The sequence below is a fragment of the Podarcis filfolensis genome (assembly GCF_964270895.1).
Source record: "Podarcis filfolensis genome assembly, chromosome: 1".
Taxonomy (NCBI): Eukaryota; Metazoa; Chordata; class Lepidosauria; order Squamata; family Lacertidae; genus Podarcis; species Podarcis filfolensis.
Window position 1 is genome coordinate 4,833,867 of NC_139604.1, and position 19,158 is coordinate 4,853,024.

The window sequence follows — 19,158 nt, forward strand, 5'->3', positions numbered from 1 at the left end:
TAGAGCTCTGGCAATTAATTTTGCCCTGGTTGCAAATCAAATGGCCAAAAATTCACAAAAGCTCCTTTTTGGAAAGAAAGTGTGCGGCTAAGCATTTTTGAAAGCCTCAGCACTTAATAAGAAAGAAAAGGAGCAGTGGACTTAAAAAAACTGAAACCTATCATGTTTGAATTTACAGTTTTCAAATGGAAGTTTATGCTTAATTGGAAAATGATTTTCAAGAGCAAATATTTCAACAGGCTGGGTATTTATGTTCCTTAGCTTCTTTCAAGGACTGTCCCTTTTTGTGAATGTTCTGTCTTCATCATTTCAAGACTGGTTAACGAAAAGCCTGCATCTTGAACAATCTATTTTATAAATTTCTCTAAGGAACTGAATTGCTTGTTAATCTGGTTCCGGTCATGTATGCTTGAAGGGGGAGGTTACTCGCAAATGTGTGTCTCTAGGATATTCACCTTACACATCAGTCTTAAATACATCCATCAAGGTGGAATAAATCTGCATGACTGATCTGCTGCTATTGCTATGTTGCAAATAATATCAACCGTGTGCTTAATAGCATTTTGTGTAGATGTAACTGCTCTGAAAAGGCTATGTCTGTACACATATAAAATTTTCAATTTGAGGTAAAATTTAAGATATAACAGAATGTGTTTCAAAGGAAATAGTTCTTAAAAATATGAAAAACTATAGATTCCTTTCATTTTATTTGCCACTATTTTACATTTATTTCTTCTCTTTTTAACCTGTATGTTTCTATCCACTCTCTTTTAATTTTCTGTTATTTTGAGCACCGAAAGGAGTAACTTATCGAGCTTTTGCTGGAGGATGTTATAAATGAAAATTTAATAACTGTTCCATCAACTTTGTCAACTGGGTGAAGTGGTGTCTGTGTGCTTTTAATTGTAGGATTTAACACAAATTTAAATATACTTTCCAGAGCAGCAAATTTTGAATCTCAATCATGCCTCCTCAAAGGTGTGAATATGTTTTAGGCATCTGAGATTGGGTGGGGTTCTTCGGCAAAGTAGAATTTATTTTATGTTTAATTGTATTGCTTCATGTTTGGCATGTTTAAAGAAGCTTGCCATTTGTAACAAAGTGTTTAGAAAAATGAATTTCTTTATTACTACCAAGGCATCAGTGTTTAAAAGTATTATGTCAATCTAATGTAATGTTCAGTTAAGTATTTTAATATAGTCAGATATAGTCAAATAAGTTTACTGCCCCCAATAACCTTTTTTTTTTGCATTCTGAATATACAGCTCTTGAAAAGTTTTATGTTTAATACAGGCAACTCCCGACTGACACGCAATCGCTCACACATGCACGGAGCCCAACCCAGAAGTGACCCTAGAACGTCACTAAAACGTTACTAAAAGGGTGGAATGAGGACGGGACAGGGGCAGAACGCTTTACGCGGGCCCCGCCGACACGCGCGGGGATCTGGAACATAGCCCCGCGCAAAATGAAGATTGCCTGTATTTATGATAAGGTGCCTAGTTGGTTAGTAGGACAGTTGGAATTCTAGCCTTTTAGAATTTGAAGTTTACATATTCCATCTACCTGCTTCAAAGTAGTGTCTTGTTTATTTATTTAGTAGCTTTATATGTGACTGTGGCTGAGCAGCGGTTTGTAACAGCAGGGGGTTCCAATAGGAAATGGCATATACCGTTACTGTTTCGCTCTATAAGACACACCAGACCACAAGACGCACCTAGTTTTTGGAGGAGGAAAACAAGAAAAAAAAAATTCTGAATCCCAGAAGCCAGAACAGCAAGAGGGATCGCTGCGCAGCGAAAGCAGCAGTCCCTCTTGCTGTTCTGGCTTCTGGGATTGCTGCGCAGCCTGCATTTGCTCCATAAGACGCACACACATTTCCCCTTACTTTTTAGGAGGGGAAAAGTGAGTCTTATGGAGCAAAAAATACAGTAATTGCTGATGAACAAGGTATGAGAATTGGTTTTCTGGGGGGTGGGGTGGATTCCAATAATTGATTATTGCAGTGGGCTTGGGCCCAACTTTGGTGGTGAAGGGAGGCCCCCCTCCACGGCCGAAGCAATCATGGGGTGGGAGAATTGAGCTGAAAGAAAAGTACCCTCTCCCACATGTCTGTGTGCATCCTTCTACAGCACCTTTGTGTCCATGGGGTTGGGGTGGAGGCTGGGGTTTTTAAAGACCCTATTTTACTGTTCCATCCCCCCAGGTTTGTACCTTCAGATGGATGCTGAAAGTTACAAATAGATAGATCTATCTTATCTTCAAGTCCACTACACAATCTGTAAATGGAACACCTTTGCACATTACATGACAGTGAGATTATAACAGAGAACTCCACTGCGTATGTTGGGATTCGTGTTTAGAAATGTAAATGTCATAAATACTATTTACTTAGAATATGTTTACCTGCTACATGATAGTGGGTTTATAAGAAAGATGCCCACTGTATATTCAGGGATATGAATTTAAGGGTGTTTCAATAACCTGCCTCAAACATCCACCCAGCACATGAGGTTGGCCCTGCTCCAGCATGCCACTGTCTTCTGGTCTGCCCTCTGGCAGTTGCACATTCAGAATCAAGGTGAAGGGACTTCCACGCATGCAGGTGTCAAATGCCTGTGAGCACTCAGTGTTAGAGACTTGGCTTTCCGCCATGTTCTTGCTTCCTCAATGTCTTTAGAGAACATGTTCACCCAGTTTGCCTTCCACATATTCACTGCATTCAGATGTAACGTTTCACCATGGAGCACTCTGCGCATGGGCTGGGAAGAGGACTTTGGGAGCCTTTACTTTCAGTTTCCCTTACTCAGCTAACCACAGACAGGGCTGTGGTGCACATAATGCTAAACCATACTTTAGCCCTAGGTGCACAAATTGGAATGCGTCTGAGCTTCCTTCTCCTCTTGCATGGCTGGCAGAAGGACTTTGTAGCGTTTATTTTCAAAATATCCTGGTTTAGACTGTAGTTTAAAACAAGTTCTGATTAGTTCAGGCATAGGCAAACTCGGCCCTCCAGATGTTTTTGGCTAACAACTCCCATGATCCCTAGCTAACAGGACCAGTGGTCAGGGATGATGGGAATTGTAGTCCCAAAACATCTGGAGGGCTGAGTTTGCCTATGCCTGGATTAGTTAAACAAGCCTGGTTCTTAACCTGTGATTTGAAGTTTCTGGTTTAGAAACTTCATTCTTTAGTGTCACCTGTGAACCAGCCCTTTGTTTAAACAGCGATCCTGCATTCAGCTTACTTCTGGAGTTGACTGCTCTGGAGCACCTGTGTAACATGACTACCACATAAAGCACAAAACAGGTTTTACTGTATAGGTCAATAACTTGAACGTTTGCAGGCAAGAAATAGTATATTCTCCTTTTCTCAATAAGATGCATTGAGTTAGTCATTTTTTTTCAAAGGAAGAGGCACATTCCTCAATATACAGATGAGCAGGTGCCTGATATTACCTGCATAGGTAATCTTATGTGATTGCCCTGTGGATTCTGATGTTTGAGGTTAATTGGATATTAAATGAATGTAAATTGGGGTTATAACATGTTGCCAGTTACTGGTTCATTTCTTTTTCTTTTAGAATTAGGGAGGGTAATTTAACATATAAATACTAGTAGGTGTTTTGGTGCAGAATTAAAACTTTTTATCAGCATATGCCAATATCAGATGTCTGAATGTTTACTCAGTGTATGTTTCTGAGTTGCCTATTACACCTAATATACCTAATAAAGATATTAATATTTGAGCACACATCACTTAACCAGTTGCAAAGATAGATAAAGGAATCTGTAAATTTTACATTTACAAGGTCCTGCAACGAAGGCATTGTAAGTTACTCTTTCTGGGCACCACAGGTTCAGGCAGCATTGATGTTAAAGAGAACCGCAACATGGACAACATTTCACCTAAAGATGGGAGTTTGCAAGGCGCCGGAGAGGGGAACCAGCTCTCCAATGGTGGTGGCGCTAGCAGCAGGAAACGACCCTTGGAAGAGGGAAGCAATGGCCACGCCAAGTTCCGCACAAAGAAAAGGAAGAAAACACCAGGGCCGGTCTTGCCCAAAAATGCTCTCATGCAGCTGAATGAAATCAAGCCTGGCTTGCAATACAAGCTTCTTTCCCAAACAGGACCCGTTCATGCCCCTATTTTTGTGATGGCAGTAGAGGTTAATGGGCAGCTGTTTGAAGGCTCCGGCCCTACAAAAAAGAAAGCCAAGCTCCATGCAGCTGAGAAGGCCCTGAGGTCCTTTGTTCAGTTTCCAAATGCTTCCGAAGCACATCTCGCCATGGGAAGAACTCTTTCCGTAAATACGGACTTCACCTCTGATCAGGCAGATTTCCCAGACACCCTCTTCAATGGCTTTGAAAACCCCGCCCAGTCTGATCTTTCCTTTTATCTGGATTCCAATGGAGATGGTTCCTTTAGCTCCAGTGCAGACTATAATTTGTCATCTTCTGCGGCCTGTAGCCTTGTACAGTCGTCTCTCCCTGCTCCATCACCATACCCCTCCACAAGTGGGAAGAATCCAGTCATGATACTGAATGAACTTCGACCAGGCTTAAAGTATGAATTTCTCTCAGAAAGTGGAGAGAGTCACGCTAAGAATTTTGTAATGGCTGTGTCAGTGGATGGCCAAACGTTTGAAGGATCTGGAAGAAACAAAAAACTTGCAAAAGCACGGGCTGCTCAGTCAGCTCTTGCATCCTTGTTTAACATGCAGTTGGATCAAACACCATCTCACCAACCTATTCCTAGTGAAGGACTTCAGTTACACCTGCCTCAGGTGAGAAAACATTTCCCTTTATGTGTTATAATGGGCTAACGAGTTAATTAAAAAATACTGAAGTTACAACCTTTCGTTTTAGCAGTGCATAAACAGTTGTATTTGGGTTCCTTCAGTGGGTTATTTCTGGCAGGGGTACAAAATATCCAGTTAGACTGCTAATTCTCTTATGTTTGATGCTGTGAATGGGCAGAATATTTTATACTTCCTGAGAAATTAAGTTAACCTAATGTATGATTTGACTGAATGAGCAGGTGAAGCAGAATGCAGTATACATGAACTGCACATCATTGCAATGTCACGAACTGTAGCATTTCCCTGGCATTATAAGGTGACGTATTTCCAATGCAGCAGGGCTGTTTTGCTGATGAGCCACCATTGCCTTGTATAATAGCAATGTGCTGCTCTGCAAAAAGGAGGTTCTGCTACACATAACTGGATATACAGAGGCAAGGATTGGTGTGACTTACCTAGGCAACAACATCTTTTAAGGGCTAACTACACTGGTATACCGCTGTACCTCTGACATTAGTAGCAGCCCCCCTTCGCCCCATCCATACACTGGGAACTCTACCATCAGAGACAAGTCTGTTCAATAGCTAGTGTTTGCCTCTACTCCAACACAGACCCTGAGGGCACCCCTTTAAAGTTCTCGCTCGAGGTGAAAGACTGTCATTTTCTTCTGAGGAAGATGGTAAAGAATCACACATAGGCACATTGCTCCCCCAACTGCTCACGGTGGAGTTGAAAAAAGCCACCCACCCACTGGACCCTGTTAATGGTTCAACCCTTGGGCAGTGCCCAGCCATATTTTTCCCTGAGTGCAAGGACTTCTGCCTGTTCAGTGGAGCTTCCCTCCCACTCCTTTCCTCCTGCTCCCTCCCTACATCTGCTCTGAAGGACTGAGGGAACCCCCAGAACAGATTTAAGGAGGATATGTGGGGAGAGGAGAGGGAGAGGAAGTTTTATTGCATGGCCAAAAGTTGTTGCGCTAACAGAAGTTTTTAGTTGGATACCACTCCTTATTTTATTCCATGGTCTCTGCAGGAGACAAATTTGTCCCTATTCCTGACACTCCAATGTTTGGGGGCAGGTTTTGATCCCATTCTAACAATGTCCATATACTGTAGTATACTTTGCTCTATTTTTTATAGAATGCAGTGCTACATGCAATTTTATGAGAGAAATTAGTGCTCATACTTTCTGTGGTGCCACTCATCTTCCCATTGTATGGCTACCTTGCCTTTGTAGAGGGGAGACTAGGGATCCTGGAAGCAATGAAACTATGAGCATTGCCTCCACCATCTTGCTGGATCAAGAAACTTGTGGTAGGTAGCATTTTTAATTCCTCCAGTTCAGTGCAGTGTTGCTCATAGATCTGTCTTAGCTGAACACAATACACCTGTGCTGTCAAAGCAGGCCTGCAAAGGAAGCATGTGGTGAACCCCACACTGCTCCGATTCCCAAACCTAGCTTGCACAATGCTGTGGTACCTGAGGTTATCAGACATTACTGCCTGAGCACCATTAACCACACATCGCAACTGAAGGTCAGAAATAGGCAACATGAAGAGAGAGAGAGAAAATAAGCAACCAGGATGACCAGTCAGAGCAACTACGTACTGGAATTCAGGGGAGGTAGAAAGAACAATGGAAAACTTACAGGGGTTAGGGAACAAGATCCTGCAGGAGGGGTCAGTGGGAAGTGACCTTCTGATGCCCCCTTCTAGATCTCATGGAGTCAGCTGTCTGCAGGCACCGCCTCCTCCGATTGTCGTCTCATTCTTCCTTCTGCATACATTAGCCACAGGTTTGGGAATATGGAGAGGCAATAGCTGTTGAGTATTTTTATACAAACTCTTTGAAGCCTATAAAGCTCCTGATTCAGTTTGAAAAGAATGAAAGTGGACATAGATCATATTGATTTCCTGGCAAATACTGTATCTTTCCGTGTATTTTGGGGAGCCCCAAATTAAGAAATTTAAAAATTAAGAAAGTTGGGATTTTTTTGGAGAAATTGCAAAAACAGTTGTTGAGCATCTTTTGTAAGTTTGTTGAGGACTCACCACGTACTCTTCCTAAACCGAGAAGAGCGGGCAAGCGGCCCCCTTGCCTCCGTCCCCTGCTACTGCCGCAGCTCCACCAGCCCTTGCTTACTTACCGCATTAACCCAGGTATAAGATGACCCCCAATTTATCACGAAAATGGTCATCTTATACATGGAAATACACGGTAGTATGTTAAGTGACCTTAATTCCATTTGTCACACTATTTTTTGTGCCCATGCTATAGCCTACGTATGGCTGCTGTGACTATAAATTAAGAGTGCTGTGTAAATGATAGTGTGAGTGGTAGTGGAATCCAAACAATCAGAGAGAATTTACATGAAACTTTTCCACTCACTTTATGCTTATGTTTTAACACCCCCCCTAAAAATGTAAGGTAAAGGGACCCCTGACCATTAGGTCCAGTCGTGGCCGACTCTGGGGTTGCAGTGCTCATCTCGCTTTATTGGCCGAGGAAGCCGGCGTACAGCTTCCGGGTCATGTGGCCAGCATGACTAAGCCGCTTCTGGCAAACCAGAGCAGTGCACGGAAACGCCGTTTACCTTCCTGCCGGAGCGGTACCTATTTATCTACTTGCACTTTGACGTGCTTTCGAACTGCTAGGTTGGCAGGAGCAGGGACCGAGCAACGGGAGCACACCCTGTCACAGGGATTCGAACCGCCGACCTTCTGATCGGCAAGTCCTAGGCTCTGTGGTTTAACCCACAGCATCACCCGCGTCCCTTCCTAAAAATGTACTCGGCCTTTAAAACAAATTTCTCTAATATACCGTAACAATCCTCTGATATCAGGGGTGGGGAACCCTGCAGGCCTCCTCCATCAGGTCTTGGGAGACTCCTCCCAGGTCCTGCCCCCTCTCCAGACACGCCCCCATTTTCCTCAGGCCACACCCCTCACCACCATTCCCGCACATGCTGCTTGAGTGTGTTTGCCTGATTGGAACTCTGAGGACTTGCTTGCCTGAGTAGAGGATAGAGAGGGACGTGTGAGCATGTGAAAACTAGCCTACTGGATGGAAGTGAAACTTTTACTTATCCCTCTGCCCACATTTGCCTCTTGTCTGGCCTGCCACTGGCATTTGGCCCCTGGAAAGTGGCTCAGAAGGGAATGCGGCCCTCGAGCTAGAAAAGGTTCCCCACCCGTTTCACATTGTAAACTTCTATAACTAATACCAATTGTTTTTATTCTTTCAATAATGTTAATTTAGAATATTCCAGATCAATCATAGATTGTTGGTAAGTCCGACAATGGCCCAGTTCTTAAAGTGAGTGCTTTTTGTAACACTTTTAACGAGGCTTAAAAGTTCCTGCAAATTAAATTTGAATCCTATTATAACAGGTATATTTAGAAGGTATATTTATGCAGCTCTCACATAATGCAAGGGATCCTTAAGGGTCAGGCAATGTAAGATTACATTATGAGACAGGAGATCCTAGATCTAAACCCTTCCCCAACCTATTCCTCAAGCAACGAGGACTCTTCTCAGTTGCATGTCACCCATAAATTTGTATAATTCTACATACAAGCCACAGTTTACTGGCACTATCAACCCCAAAGCATACGTTTAATTTGTACTCAGTTTATAATTCACTTTAATCTCAAAATCCTTATTGCCTGTCTTAATGTCTAGCCAAAGAGTTACCATTTTATGACTCTGTGTCTTTTTCTATATATTTATATTTAATATGTTCAGTTTATGCTTTTCAGTTATAAATATATATATTATAAACTTACATGATCCACCAAAGTATTTGCAATCCCTCCAAATTTGGCATTCTCTGCAGATCTGGTTGCGGTACTGTTCACTCCATTCAAGTCACTTATGAATGTAATGAATGATAATGGACTCAAGACCAACCTCAATGGAACACCACTTGGTACAACTTTCTGGTTTGAATTCCATTAGTTCTTACCCTTTGAATATGCTTTACAAGCCAATTATGGATGCATTCCATGGAAATACCATCTTAGATACCTCAAATTTTCTACAGAAGATCTCATAATGAAGGCTAGAGCCTTGTTAAAAATTGAATGTTGTGAATGTTGTGCATGCAGCCTCATTCCCTGAATTTAAAATTATCTGTTCCATGATCAGCACTAAGGGCTTCCATAAAACACAGCATAGTTTGTAGAGATGCCTGAAGGGCATGGATATAAACTCTTCAACACTTTGAATCAGCAGTAATTCGAAACAACAGCACCAATCAATTCTAGTAAATATTACAAAGATTCCCTGTGATCCTTGGATGAACAGCAGTATAGAACTTTAATAACTAATTAAATAAAAATACCATACAGGTTTTTAAATCCATTTTGAAATGTTTTAAAGGCAGCTCTGTTTTGATGAATTATCCAATATATTTGTCTGATTTTTGCAGGTTTTAGCTGATGCTGTTGCACGCTTGGTGGTAGATAAATTCAGCGATTTGACAGATAATTTTACATCGCCCCATGCACGCAGAAAAGTGCTATCTGGAGTAGTCATGACAACAGGTAAAAACAAACCAAAAACATGCCTCCCCCACTGATTTGGCCTTTTGCCCTCTGTTGGTTTACAAAATAAAATGGTAAAGGTGAATGGATATTTACATTTTATATATAGTTTCTATTGCTTTAAAATATTGAGATCTCTTCATTCATAAAATAGGATTAGGAAATTTAGTCCAAACTACTTGTCTCTAAATGTAACAGGTTGTATCAAGAGGTGTTGCTCAGGTAGTGCTGAGGCTTCTAGATGGTGGGGGAACAGATTTAGAGGTGGGAGGAGGAAGCACTGAAAATGGCTTCTCTTCCCATTTCACTGACAGAAGCCGTGCTGTCAGAGGAGTGAAATTTTTAGGTTCTCTCTCTCGCTCTCTCTCGGCAAATATTAGGAGTGTGTACTTGTACAAAAAACATAGCTTTCATTTTTAATAAAAATTCATTTCCCTCTTGTGAGGCAAGCTCTGCAGCCTCTTCCTAATGTTGAGCTGGAGTCTCCTTTCTTGAAAGTTGAATTCATTCATTTGGATCCTACACTTTGAAGCAGCAGAAAACAAACTTGCTCCATCTTCCATGAGTCTGGCTGCATCATTTGTACCCACATGGATCAGAAGGAAGGGAAAATGGTCATTGGGCTTGATGAGACTTGGCTGCCGCTCTGTCATGGTTCTCACAGGGACCATGCAGCAAGACACTACAGCCCTCTCCTGACTTGTAGTCAGAGGCACGGCAGGTAGTGCACGTGCTGTTCGGAAGCCGTAAAAATGGATGGCCATCACAATATCTTATGGTAGTGAATTCGATACTTTAACTATGTTCCTTTTGTCTGTCCTGGATCTTCCACACTTCCTCTTGCCCTCCTGCTTTCCTCTGGGGAAAACCACAGTTTAGCACTCCGTTGGAGCAAAGGGTAATTGGATTTTTTGCAGATTGCCATTAGTTCTTATTTAAAACTAATGAATGGGTTTTGCCCATGGGAAAGGAGTGGGGCAAGGGCTGGAAACACTCAGAAAGTGCAGATCAAGCAGAAAACTGCTCAGCCCTGTGCTTTCTCAGCACAGGACAAGCAGAAGTGTGGTTGAACCCTCAGCTGCGTTGAATGAGCTCATATCCTAGTGTTATGCAAGAGGGAGAAAAATCTCTCTCTCTCCCTTTTAGCAACCAATAACTGTAGGCCGGAGGCTGGAATTTCCAGTTGAGGGTCTGATCCTTTCTTTTATACAGGATGCCAGGTGTATATGGCTGGGCATTGAGTGTTCAGAGAATGTCTCTGGAAAGAAACCCAATCTCACCATGGTTTCTAGTGTTCTGCAAACAGTACGCAGCATCAAAATTTAGCTTTTAAAAAATTGATTCCTAGCATACTAAAGTTGAGAAGGGAGGAATTTTTTTTTGTTAGAATTGAATCTTCTGTCCCAGTAAAGTAAAACATTTGCTTTAATGGTTATCTAAAATCTCTAGTGGATTGAAATAGAATCCCAATTTTAAGCTCAAACTTCATGTGGCAGCAGCAGTTTAAATCTGTTTCATTTTTGTACAAAGCAGGTAAATGAGTGGGGAGGAGGGTTTGGTGTTTGGATAAAGAGGCACATAGAAAATGGAGCAATATTGCCGTTGTGGGTGGATAGAGTCTCCCAACCTAGTCCTCTTGGCGTTTGTTGGCAGGGGGCGGGAGAGACACAGACAAACCAAGAAGAGGAACCTGCAAGACTAGATGTCTGTTCCAGAAGAGCTTCATTAATGTGTTACCCACAAATTCAGGATTCCCCCAAACTGATGCCAACGTTTTGTGCTACAAACCCAGCATTTTGTGCCACCCCCAAACTGAGTAATTGACACTCAAACCACAAAATGTGGGGTTCTGTAGTTTTTAATACTTTGCTGAATTTTTATGTAGTTTAAAGGCAACCCAAGTTTCATGAACAGATATTACTGTGACTTCATTTCCACCCCAAGTATGCCTTCAGAATATATACGACTAGGATGTAGCTGAAGATCATCTAGTGCAGTATTGTCCCCCAAGCCACACCTTCAAGAAGACATTCAAGAAGGCTACCATATTTCACCAAACAAGTCTTCTAAAAATATCTTTATATGCTTTCCCTTTTAAAACTTGTCTTCCCAGGTACTGATGTGAAAGATGCTCAGGTTATAAGTGTTTCTACAGGAACAAAATGCATTAATGGAGAATATATGAGTGATCGTGGTCTTGCATTGAACGATTGCCATGCAGAAATTATAGCACGTAGATGCTTGCTTAAATTTCTCTATACACAACTTGAACTGCTCTTATGGTAAGTTTAAAGAGCAATTCCCTTGCATCCCAGTTTTAAGCATAGAAGAAAGTTCCATTGATCACATTGTGCTTAGGATTACAGTCTTGGGATGTGATCCTGTGAGGTTCTGTGATGACCTGCAGCTTCAGAGAAGTGATGCCGGGGTCCTAATATCAGCAGAGATGGATAGCTAGTTGCCTTATTCTGGAACATGGATATGACACTAGCATTAGTATAAATATTTCTTTACATCTTTGGCCTGGATTGGTGCAGTCCTGCCCTTTTATTTTTCAAAGAATTCATAATGTGTAAGATTTCATTTTTAACATATGCTGAACTGACAATTGGAAGCATATGGTTTGTTTTACGTTGAAGTGTACATTAAAAGTCAGAATTGGTGACCAGAAGAATAGCTGGGAATCCCCTCTGAGTGGTTTAGAAATTATATGAAACAAACAAATAAATAAAATAAAGTGCATCTGGGTGAAATCTATATGTTTATATTGATTTTTAAAATATCTGTTTCCTTTTGAGTGGCCCCCTCTGCTACATCCTGGAAACTGCTTTTTAATTTAGGGGCCTTAAAGTATGTAGAGGCAAAATGGGATGATTTCCTATATTTGGAGGGAAGCAAAAATAACAGTCGTACTCAAACAAGGGAGGGAGGGCACCCCAGTTTAGATGTGTCAACAAACCTCCCTCCTGAATGCGGAAGGTAACATGTTTACATCCTTAATAGCCTCAAAGCTCAAAATAATAAGTAGCTTTTGTATCAGTTATGATCAAAATTTATTTCAGATAAACAGATTGCAGATAATATATTCTTATCTCTAAATATACTTCATTACTGTAAACAAAAAAAATTTTGTTCACAGAATTGTCACTTGGCACAGAGAGCCTTTTGTCTTGGAGACTGTCATAAAATTATTATGAGTTATTCAGTTTGGCCCTGACTTCTTCCAGGCTATCTAGGTCTTTTATGCCCAACCAGCTGCTCAGGCTAATGTCAATAGTATAAGATCCAAAAAGTTCCTGATTCGGGGAGGGCCCAGAAATGTTCTCTTTGGTCTTATTCAATAAGCCTTTTGGAGAGGCCATTAGGCAGGATGCAATGATGAAAAGAATTAAGATAGGTAATATTGAACAGAAAAGTATATGACAGTGAACAGTTTTATACCTGACTGTTGCAATATCTATGCCAACATTGCAGCAATTGATTTACTACATAGTGAGGTTTCAGATCTTCCAAGTGAATCACAGGAAATTTGAGCTTTTGCTGATTAATCCCTCTGGACAAATTAGGGACTTCATTTAATTACGCTTCCACTATAAATGGATCAATAAGACATGGAAACAGATGTATATATTTGATATCTTATTCCATTGCCCTTGCAAAAGACAAAACAAAGCAAAACAACAACAACCATACAAAACTTATAACCTTGGCTTAAATGAAATTTTCATGTTTGGAGCAAATTGGACTTACCTTGATTGATACAAAACAGTGCTCTTAAACTGTATATCTTCCCACTTTTATGTAATACCTATATTTCTCTCTGCAACAATTTTTAATGAATGGAAAAGGGAGAACTTAGATAAATTAAGATGCTCCTTGAGGTTGTTAGACAAAGGAGCTTGGACCCTACTTTGAAGCTTCACTCCTGAGATACATTCTGCTATATGTGGAACTTGCTCAGCAAAATGTTCAGCTAAGTAAGAAAAAGCAGTCCTAGACTCAGTTAGAGTATTACACCATAAGAGTTAAAATCAAGTTATGGTAAACTTTGGTTCTTGCTTGTTGTAATTAGAAAAACCAAAACACCTTTTTAATAACATTGTTGGACTTTGTTTCAGTAGTAAGGAAGATCAGCAAAAATCTATTTTTATCAAATCAGAACGAAGCGGGTTTAAATTGAGAGAAAATGTACAGTTTCATCTCTATATCAGCACCTCTCCTTGTGGCGATGCTCGAATTTTCTCACCACATGAAGCAGCACAAGAAGGTAGGACAAGTTTCACCTAGTAATGGGGATGTTTGAGAGAAAACAATTTATTGAAAATAGCTTTCGTAGTTAACACCTCAGTTCCACTTCATACATTACAAAGATTGTGGAGGAATTAATTTGTTATGCATCTATGGATCATTTAATCATGGCTTTATTGTTCCTTGTAAGCCATATTGGAAATTTCAGTTTGAAAATGGGATATTCTGTTAAAATAAATAAAAGGTTGTACCATGTAGAACAGTGTGAAATAAGCCTTGCAAAAAAGTATTGGATGTGATTTTCTATAAATGAAGCACTCTAGAAGTTTTTTTTTAGTTCACACCACTTTTTTCCTAATTGCTGTCGTCCCAAATGAGTAATGGAAAACAGGGCTGAATTTTCTTAGAAAGCATCGTTTTTCCTTGCATGAACAGTGGTTGCTTCTGTCACTTAGATCAGGGAGACAGACATCCAAACCGGAAAGCAAGAGGACAGCTACGGACGAAAATCGAATCTGGGGAAGGAACAATCCCTGTCAGATCTACAACTACAATCCAGACGTGGGATGGAGTCCTACAGGGAGAAAGATTGCTTACTATGTCGTGCAGTGATAAGATAGCCAGGTAAACTGTTTCTCCTCTGTCCAACTTCCATATTGCTAGATGGAGGGTCCCCAGGTCAGTGACACCATGGAGGTCAGGATGTCATCAGACACCTTACTTGGCACCTCTTAAAGCAAAAAAACAACAAAAAAACACAACAACAACACCCTAGGGAGGTGGAAACCCCCCAGACGACTGGAGACTCAATGGCACAGAAAGTCTGAAAGGAAAAAAAACTGACTGCTAGGTGGGAGGGGGAATTAAATGGAGTGGTTGAAAAGAAAGAGGGGAAAGAGAGACAACACATAGAGATAATTTCCTGCTTCAGACTGAGAAGTTGTGTTAAAAGTGTCCCCAGGAAGAGAAGTAAGAATTGCCAAATGAAATTGATTGACAGATCCAAGTTTTCAATACAACTGGATTGGGGAGAAGTGTGACACCCCCCCCCCCCAAGCAAACAAACTCAATATCGCAACAAAGGGCTGAGTTCATGCTTTTTCTTACTTAACTATTTATCGTTGTTCTTTGTTAAATGTAGATGTTACTTAACACAAGATACTTCTAGGTCACTTACAGTTAAAGCACAGCATACAGTACTGTAAGATGCAAATACTGAAACTGCATTAATTAACAAAATTCCAATTTAAACAAAAGATTAAATGAACAGAAAATCCCCATTGAGAATATTAAAAGCACCGACTGTGAAAGCAGCTACTCTTAATACTGCAGCTAAAAACACTTTGAGGGAAAGTTTTCACGTGTCTCCGAAGTCTACTAAAGCAGGCAAACTGCTGTTCCCCTTGTTGCCATTCTCCAAATTCAGCAGGAGGGAGCACTGATGAGAGTCTGCGAAGATGCCCTTAAAGTCCAGTCCACTCACCAGAAGAGGTGTTTTTTCGGGTATTGGGTCCCCAAGCCATGTTAAAAGCAGCCTCCTGGATTGGGCCACGAGGACGGGCTTAATGCACTTTCATGACCTTTTCACCATTAGCAAGCTTTAGTGTGAATCACTTTTTTAAAACAAAAAAATTGTTGCTTTACATGTGCACCCAACTGGGAAAGGACCATTTTAACAAACAACTAGGTATATTCTTGCAAGGGCAATATTTTGCTTTATGCGAGGGGGGGGGGCACCTTGTTTCTGGAAGCAAGAACACAAATCACTTGGTTGTGTGGGTGACGAATGTTAGCAACCTGCACCACCCCCACAAGCATTAAAATGATGCAGAGGATTGTAGAGCAAAGCTTGCTGGATTTTCCTGATATTTAGCACAGTAAGGGTGGGAGCCTAACCCCACTTACATGGGAGTAAGCACCATTGATGTGCATGGGATTTACATCTGAGTAGACACAGTTAAGATTGTGCTGCTTTATATTATTTAGAGAAAAATTGTCTTGTTTTACACCTGGCAATCCCTGAGACTGATAAACAAATCAATCAGAGAACCTTGGCCAGTGAATTATGCACCATACCTCATCCTATAGCTCCCTCATTTATTTTGTCTTTCATGCACAGTAGGGAACAGAGGGACAGAAAGAACACAGAGGGCAGTGTGGGACATAGAGAGTAGTGAAAAAGGACTAAAAGGACAAGGGAAATAAACCTAGTGCAGCACTGAGATTTCCTTTTAAGCCTCTGGGTACTTGTATTCATGTGTTTAAGTTATATATGCCTAGAAGAAACTTCTCTAAAGGTTTTTTCCAATATAAAGAAGGTATTCTGTCTATGATGAAGTTAATATTGAGAGGCAGTGTAATCTAGTGTTTAACTCAAACTAAAAAGCAGCCTGGCAAAGGCCTCCAACCAGCTTAGCCCTCCCAGAGCAAGAGTACCTGCCCTCTCCCCTTCAGAGGGGCCTGGGTGCTGTATTCAGAAAGTTTGCAGACTTGCTCCATTTTTGCCCAGGTTCAACCTCATCAGTGGGGGGAAAGTGTGACTCGGCATGACAAAATGGTTAAATAGAAAATGGATGTGCAGTTGCTCATAAGAGCATAAAACTCAGATAAGCTTTACTGCTTGGGCAAATGCTGAGTTTGCAGTTATCTTTCACTTATAATTTGGGATTAAGGTGTGACTGAAAACACTTGGGTTTAGTATTGATAGGCTAAAAGGTTGGGAGAAGAGATATATCCTCTCCATGTAGGTCTCCCTGTGGGAATGTCACCTGAAGGCAGAGGGAGATGGGGCGGGGGGAGGACGGATGTATTATTGGTTTGAGTTTGTTTGGGAGTTAAGGAGTTTCAGTGAGAGAGAATAAAGAAAGAGAACTACTCAGTGGGTGTATGCCGTGTTATATGAAAGCAAATGTCTTTTCTCAAAATGCAGTGGACAAATGTTGGAGGGACGGTGGCTTGCATTGTTTATTTGTTTTTGTTTACTGTATTGAAACATTAAAATGTTTTAGTTAAATGTGAGGTGTCTAGTCATGACCGTAGAGCAGGGACTGAGCTGGAAGGTGACTAAAAGAACAATGCAAATGTAGTATTCATTCAGGAAGCTTAGCTGGTGGGTGCCAGAAAGGTGGAAAAAACCCAGAACTGTATACAATGGGAGTGGGGGAATGGTATAGGGCCCTGGGAACATTGAAATCTGGGATGTGGGGTGGCATGTGGTTTGCACATCACAATGTTCTGAAAGATTAACATGGGGGCTTTATTTTTGTCAAAGGATATATAAACAGGGAAGTGGTTGTGATGGGCTCAATTTATAGTCCCAGGGCTGGGCCAGTGCGATTCCTGCAAATGATGGTGCATCAATTGGAATGCAATACCGAGTGGGGATTTGAACCTAGTCTCTGATACTCAAATGAATAGAACAGCAGATATTCTAAACACGAAAGCCAAGGGGACATTGGGCCCTTACAGCACTTGTGCTAGAATCACCTATTTCTTTCACCTGTGATGACCTTTCAGCATCTCCCAAATGGCTATTTTTCTTATCCATTGAGGTCTACTGGTTTTTAATTATTTTAAAGATCTGCTGCTAGTGTTTTAAAAAGTAGAAGCAAATCCTCCCTCTGCCTCTTCTGGCAAAGGGAGGATGCTGCTGTTTTCTGAGCCTTGGCTTAGAACAGCCTGTAGGCTCTATGTGAGTTGCAGAATGATGGCCCTTTAGCACTGTTTGTTGTCACTCAGCTACCTTCGCTAGGCCTCAAAAGAGATTCTCTTGCCCTTAGACACAGTGAAGCACAGCTAGGGTAGGAAGCTCACCCTGACACATCTGGTGCCATCACCATTTTTGCAGGGTATCTGCCCCCCTCTCCTATAGTCACTCATATTTTTTTTGTTTTGTTTGCAGGCCTAATTCAAAATGGTGTCATTTGTTTCCCTTTAGATGGAACGTGCTTGGTATTCAAGGAGCATTACTTACCCTCTTTCTTGAGCCAATTTACTTCTCTAGCATTATCTTGGGGAGCTTGTACCATGGAGACCATCTATCCAGAGCAGTATACCAGCGAATAGCAGAGATAGAAGATTTACCCCCTCTCTATATACTCAACAGACCTTTACTCAGTGGTATGTATGTAATAAAAAGCAAACAACAGCTCTTCCAGTTCTGGTATATTTTCAAAATTTTGCAAATTGCATTCACCTGAACCCACAATGTGTAAAAACAGGGTCAGGGGCACAAACATAAGGTCCACCCCAATGTCTCCAACGTGCAGGTTGGTCTTTAGGTCTTTGCACTAGTGCAAAGGTCTGGAGAGGGTTTGAAAATGCTTTCATTTGAGCACAGTTAGAAACTCTCCCAGATAAGACTGGGTTTCCGTCCATGGGAAAGTTTCGCAGTCTATTCAACTGAATCTGCTTCAAAAACCCCTTCAGACCGTTGGACCAATTGGGCAAAGGTCTGAAGATGAGGTCATTCCTAGGTCAGATAAGACAGGGTCCCACTTGTGGGAGGGTTTCTAAGTGTGTTCATTTGGACATGCGTAAAAGTCCTCTACAGACTTTTGCAGTAATCATGAAAAGGTATGAAGACGGGTACCTTGATGGCTGAGTTTGTCTGCACACCCCTGTTTTTACTCATTGCCTTTTGTTAATGAGAGATCTACCTCAAATATAAATAGGGCATTCAGGAAAGACTTGGAATCCGTGTAATGAGGGTTCTTGACTTAGGCCACAATTCAGGGCCGTTAGATAGTTAAAAGCCATCGACTTGGAGCACCCAGTGCTGTTCTTGCTTATGGCTATGTACTTCTGTGCCTTATTAGGGAAACATGTAGCAATATCATTAAGGGTTTGGATTTCTCCACCTGCTTCTCAACAGTGCCATATTGGATGCTTTACTGGATAGGGCAGGAGTGGGCCCAGGCAGTGGCAAGGTTGGCAGGAGGGCCAGGTTGATTCTGCCCATGTGCCCCACAGTCCCAGCCTTGCCACTCCTCCCTTCTTGGTGTGTTGCTGCCCCACCGCACCTGCTGCTCCTGCACGAGTCCTTTAAAAAGCCGCAATTCAGCTACTGAGGTGGCAATTCAAAGAGGGACACTGCCATAGGACAGGAGCTTCTTCACCCTTGTGCTGCCTTCTTGATGAAAATCATTCCTGCCTCAGCTGCTTTTACCACTGCAGAGGAAAAAGATGTGGCTACAGGCAACCCCCCATTTACGTGGAGGTTACATTCCAAGGCAGCACACATTTAAGTGAAATTCCAATGATGTTTCAAATATATGCAAACACCCCATTCCACTCTGCCCCTTTCTGTGACGTTTTTGGGTCACTTCTGGGTTTGACACAAGGCGCGCGTGCATGGTTGAGCACATGTTGAACTGCGTAAATGGTGGGTTTCCTGTACTTCTTTCTTTTCCCCCTTGATGGTAAAAGCAGTCGTATTATGAAAAAGCTTCAGTATTCTTTTTCTGAAGATGGTAAAAGCAATGTGAGTGGGGTAAAACTGGGCCTCCCACCTTTAAATTAAGTTTTAAAGTGTGTTTTAATTGTGCTTTAGTTTTTAAATCAATTT

The 19,158-nt window shown here is 41.5% G+C and overlaps 1 protein-coding gene across 14 annotated transcripts in view; it reads left to right on the plus strand.

Moving 5' to 3' along the window:
• The window catches only part of ADARB1 (adenosine deaminase RNA specific B1), a 56,367-nt gene that overhangs the window by 25,143 nt on the left and 12,066 nt on the right, over window positions 1-19,158 (plus strand). For 5 of the 14 annotated variants that reach the window (XM_083628983.1, XM_083628975.1, XM_083628978.1 and 2 more), the window contains 6 exons: window positions 3,858-4,786; window positions 9,230-9,344; window positions 11,458-11,626; window positions 13,463-13,611; window positions 14,048-14,216; window positions 17,530-17,711. In XM_083628983.1, coding sequence (XP_083485109.1) covers window positions 3,858-4,786; window positions 9,230-9,344; window positions 11,458-11,626; window positions 13,463-13,611; window positions 14,048-14,216; window positions 17,530-17,711 — 1,713 coding nt within the window. Of the gene's footprint in view, window positions 1-800; window positions 1,674-1,932; window positions 2,843-3,131; window positions 4,787-9,229; window positions 9,345-11,457; window positions 11,627-13,462; window positions 13,612-14,047; window positions 14,217-17,529; window positions 17,712-19,158 lie in introns of all 14 variants that reach the window. The other 9 variants (XM_083628985.1, XM_083628984.1, XM_083628979.1 and 6 more) reach the window with 4 other exon arrangements.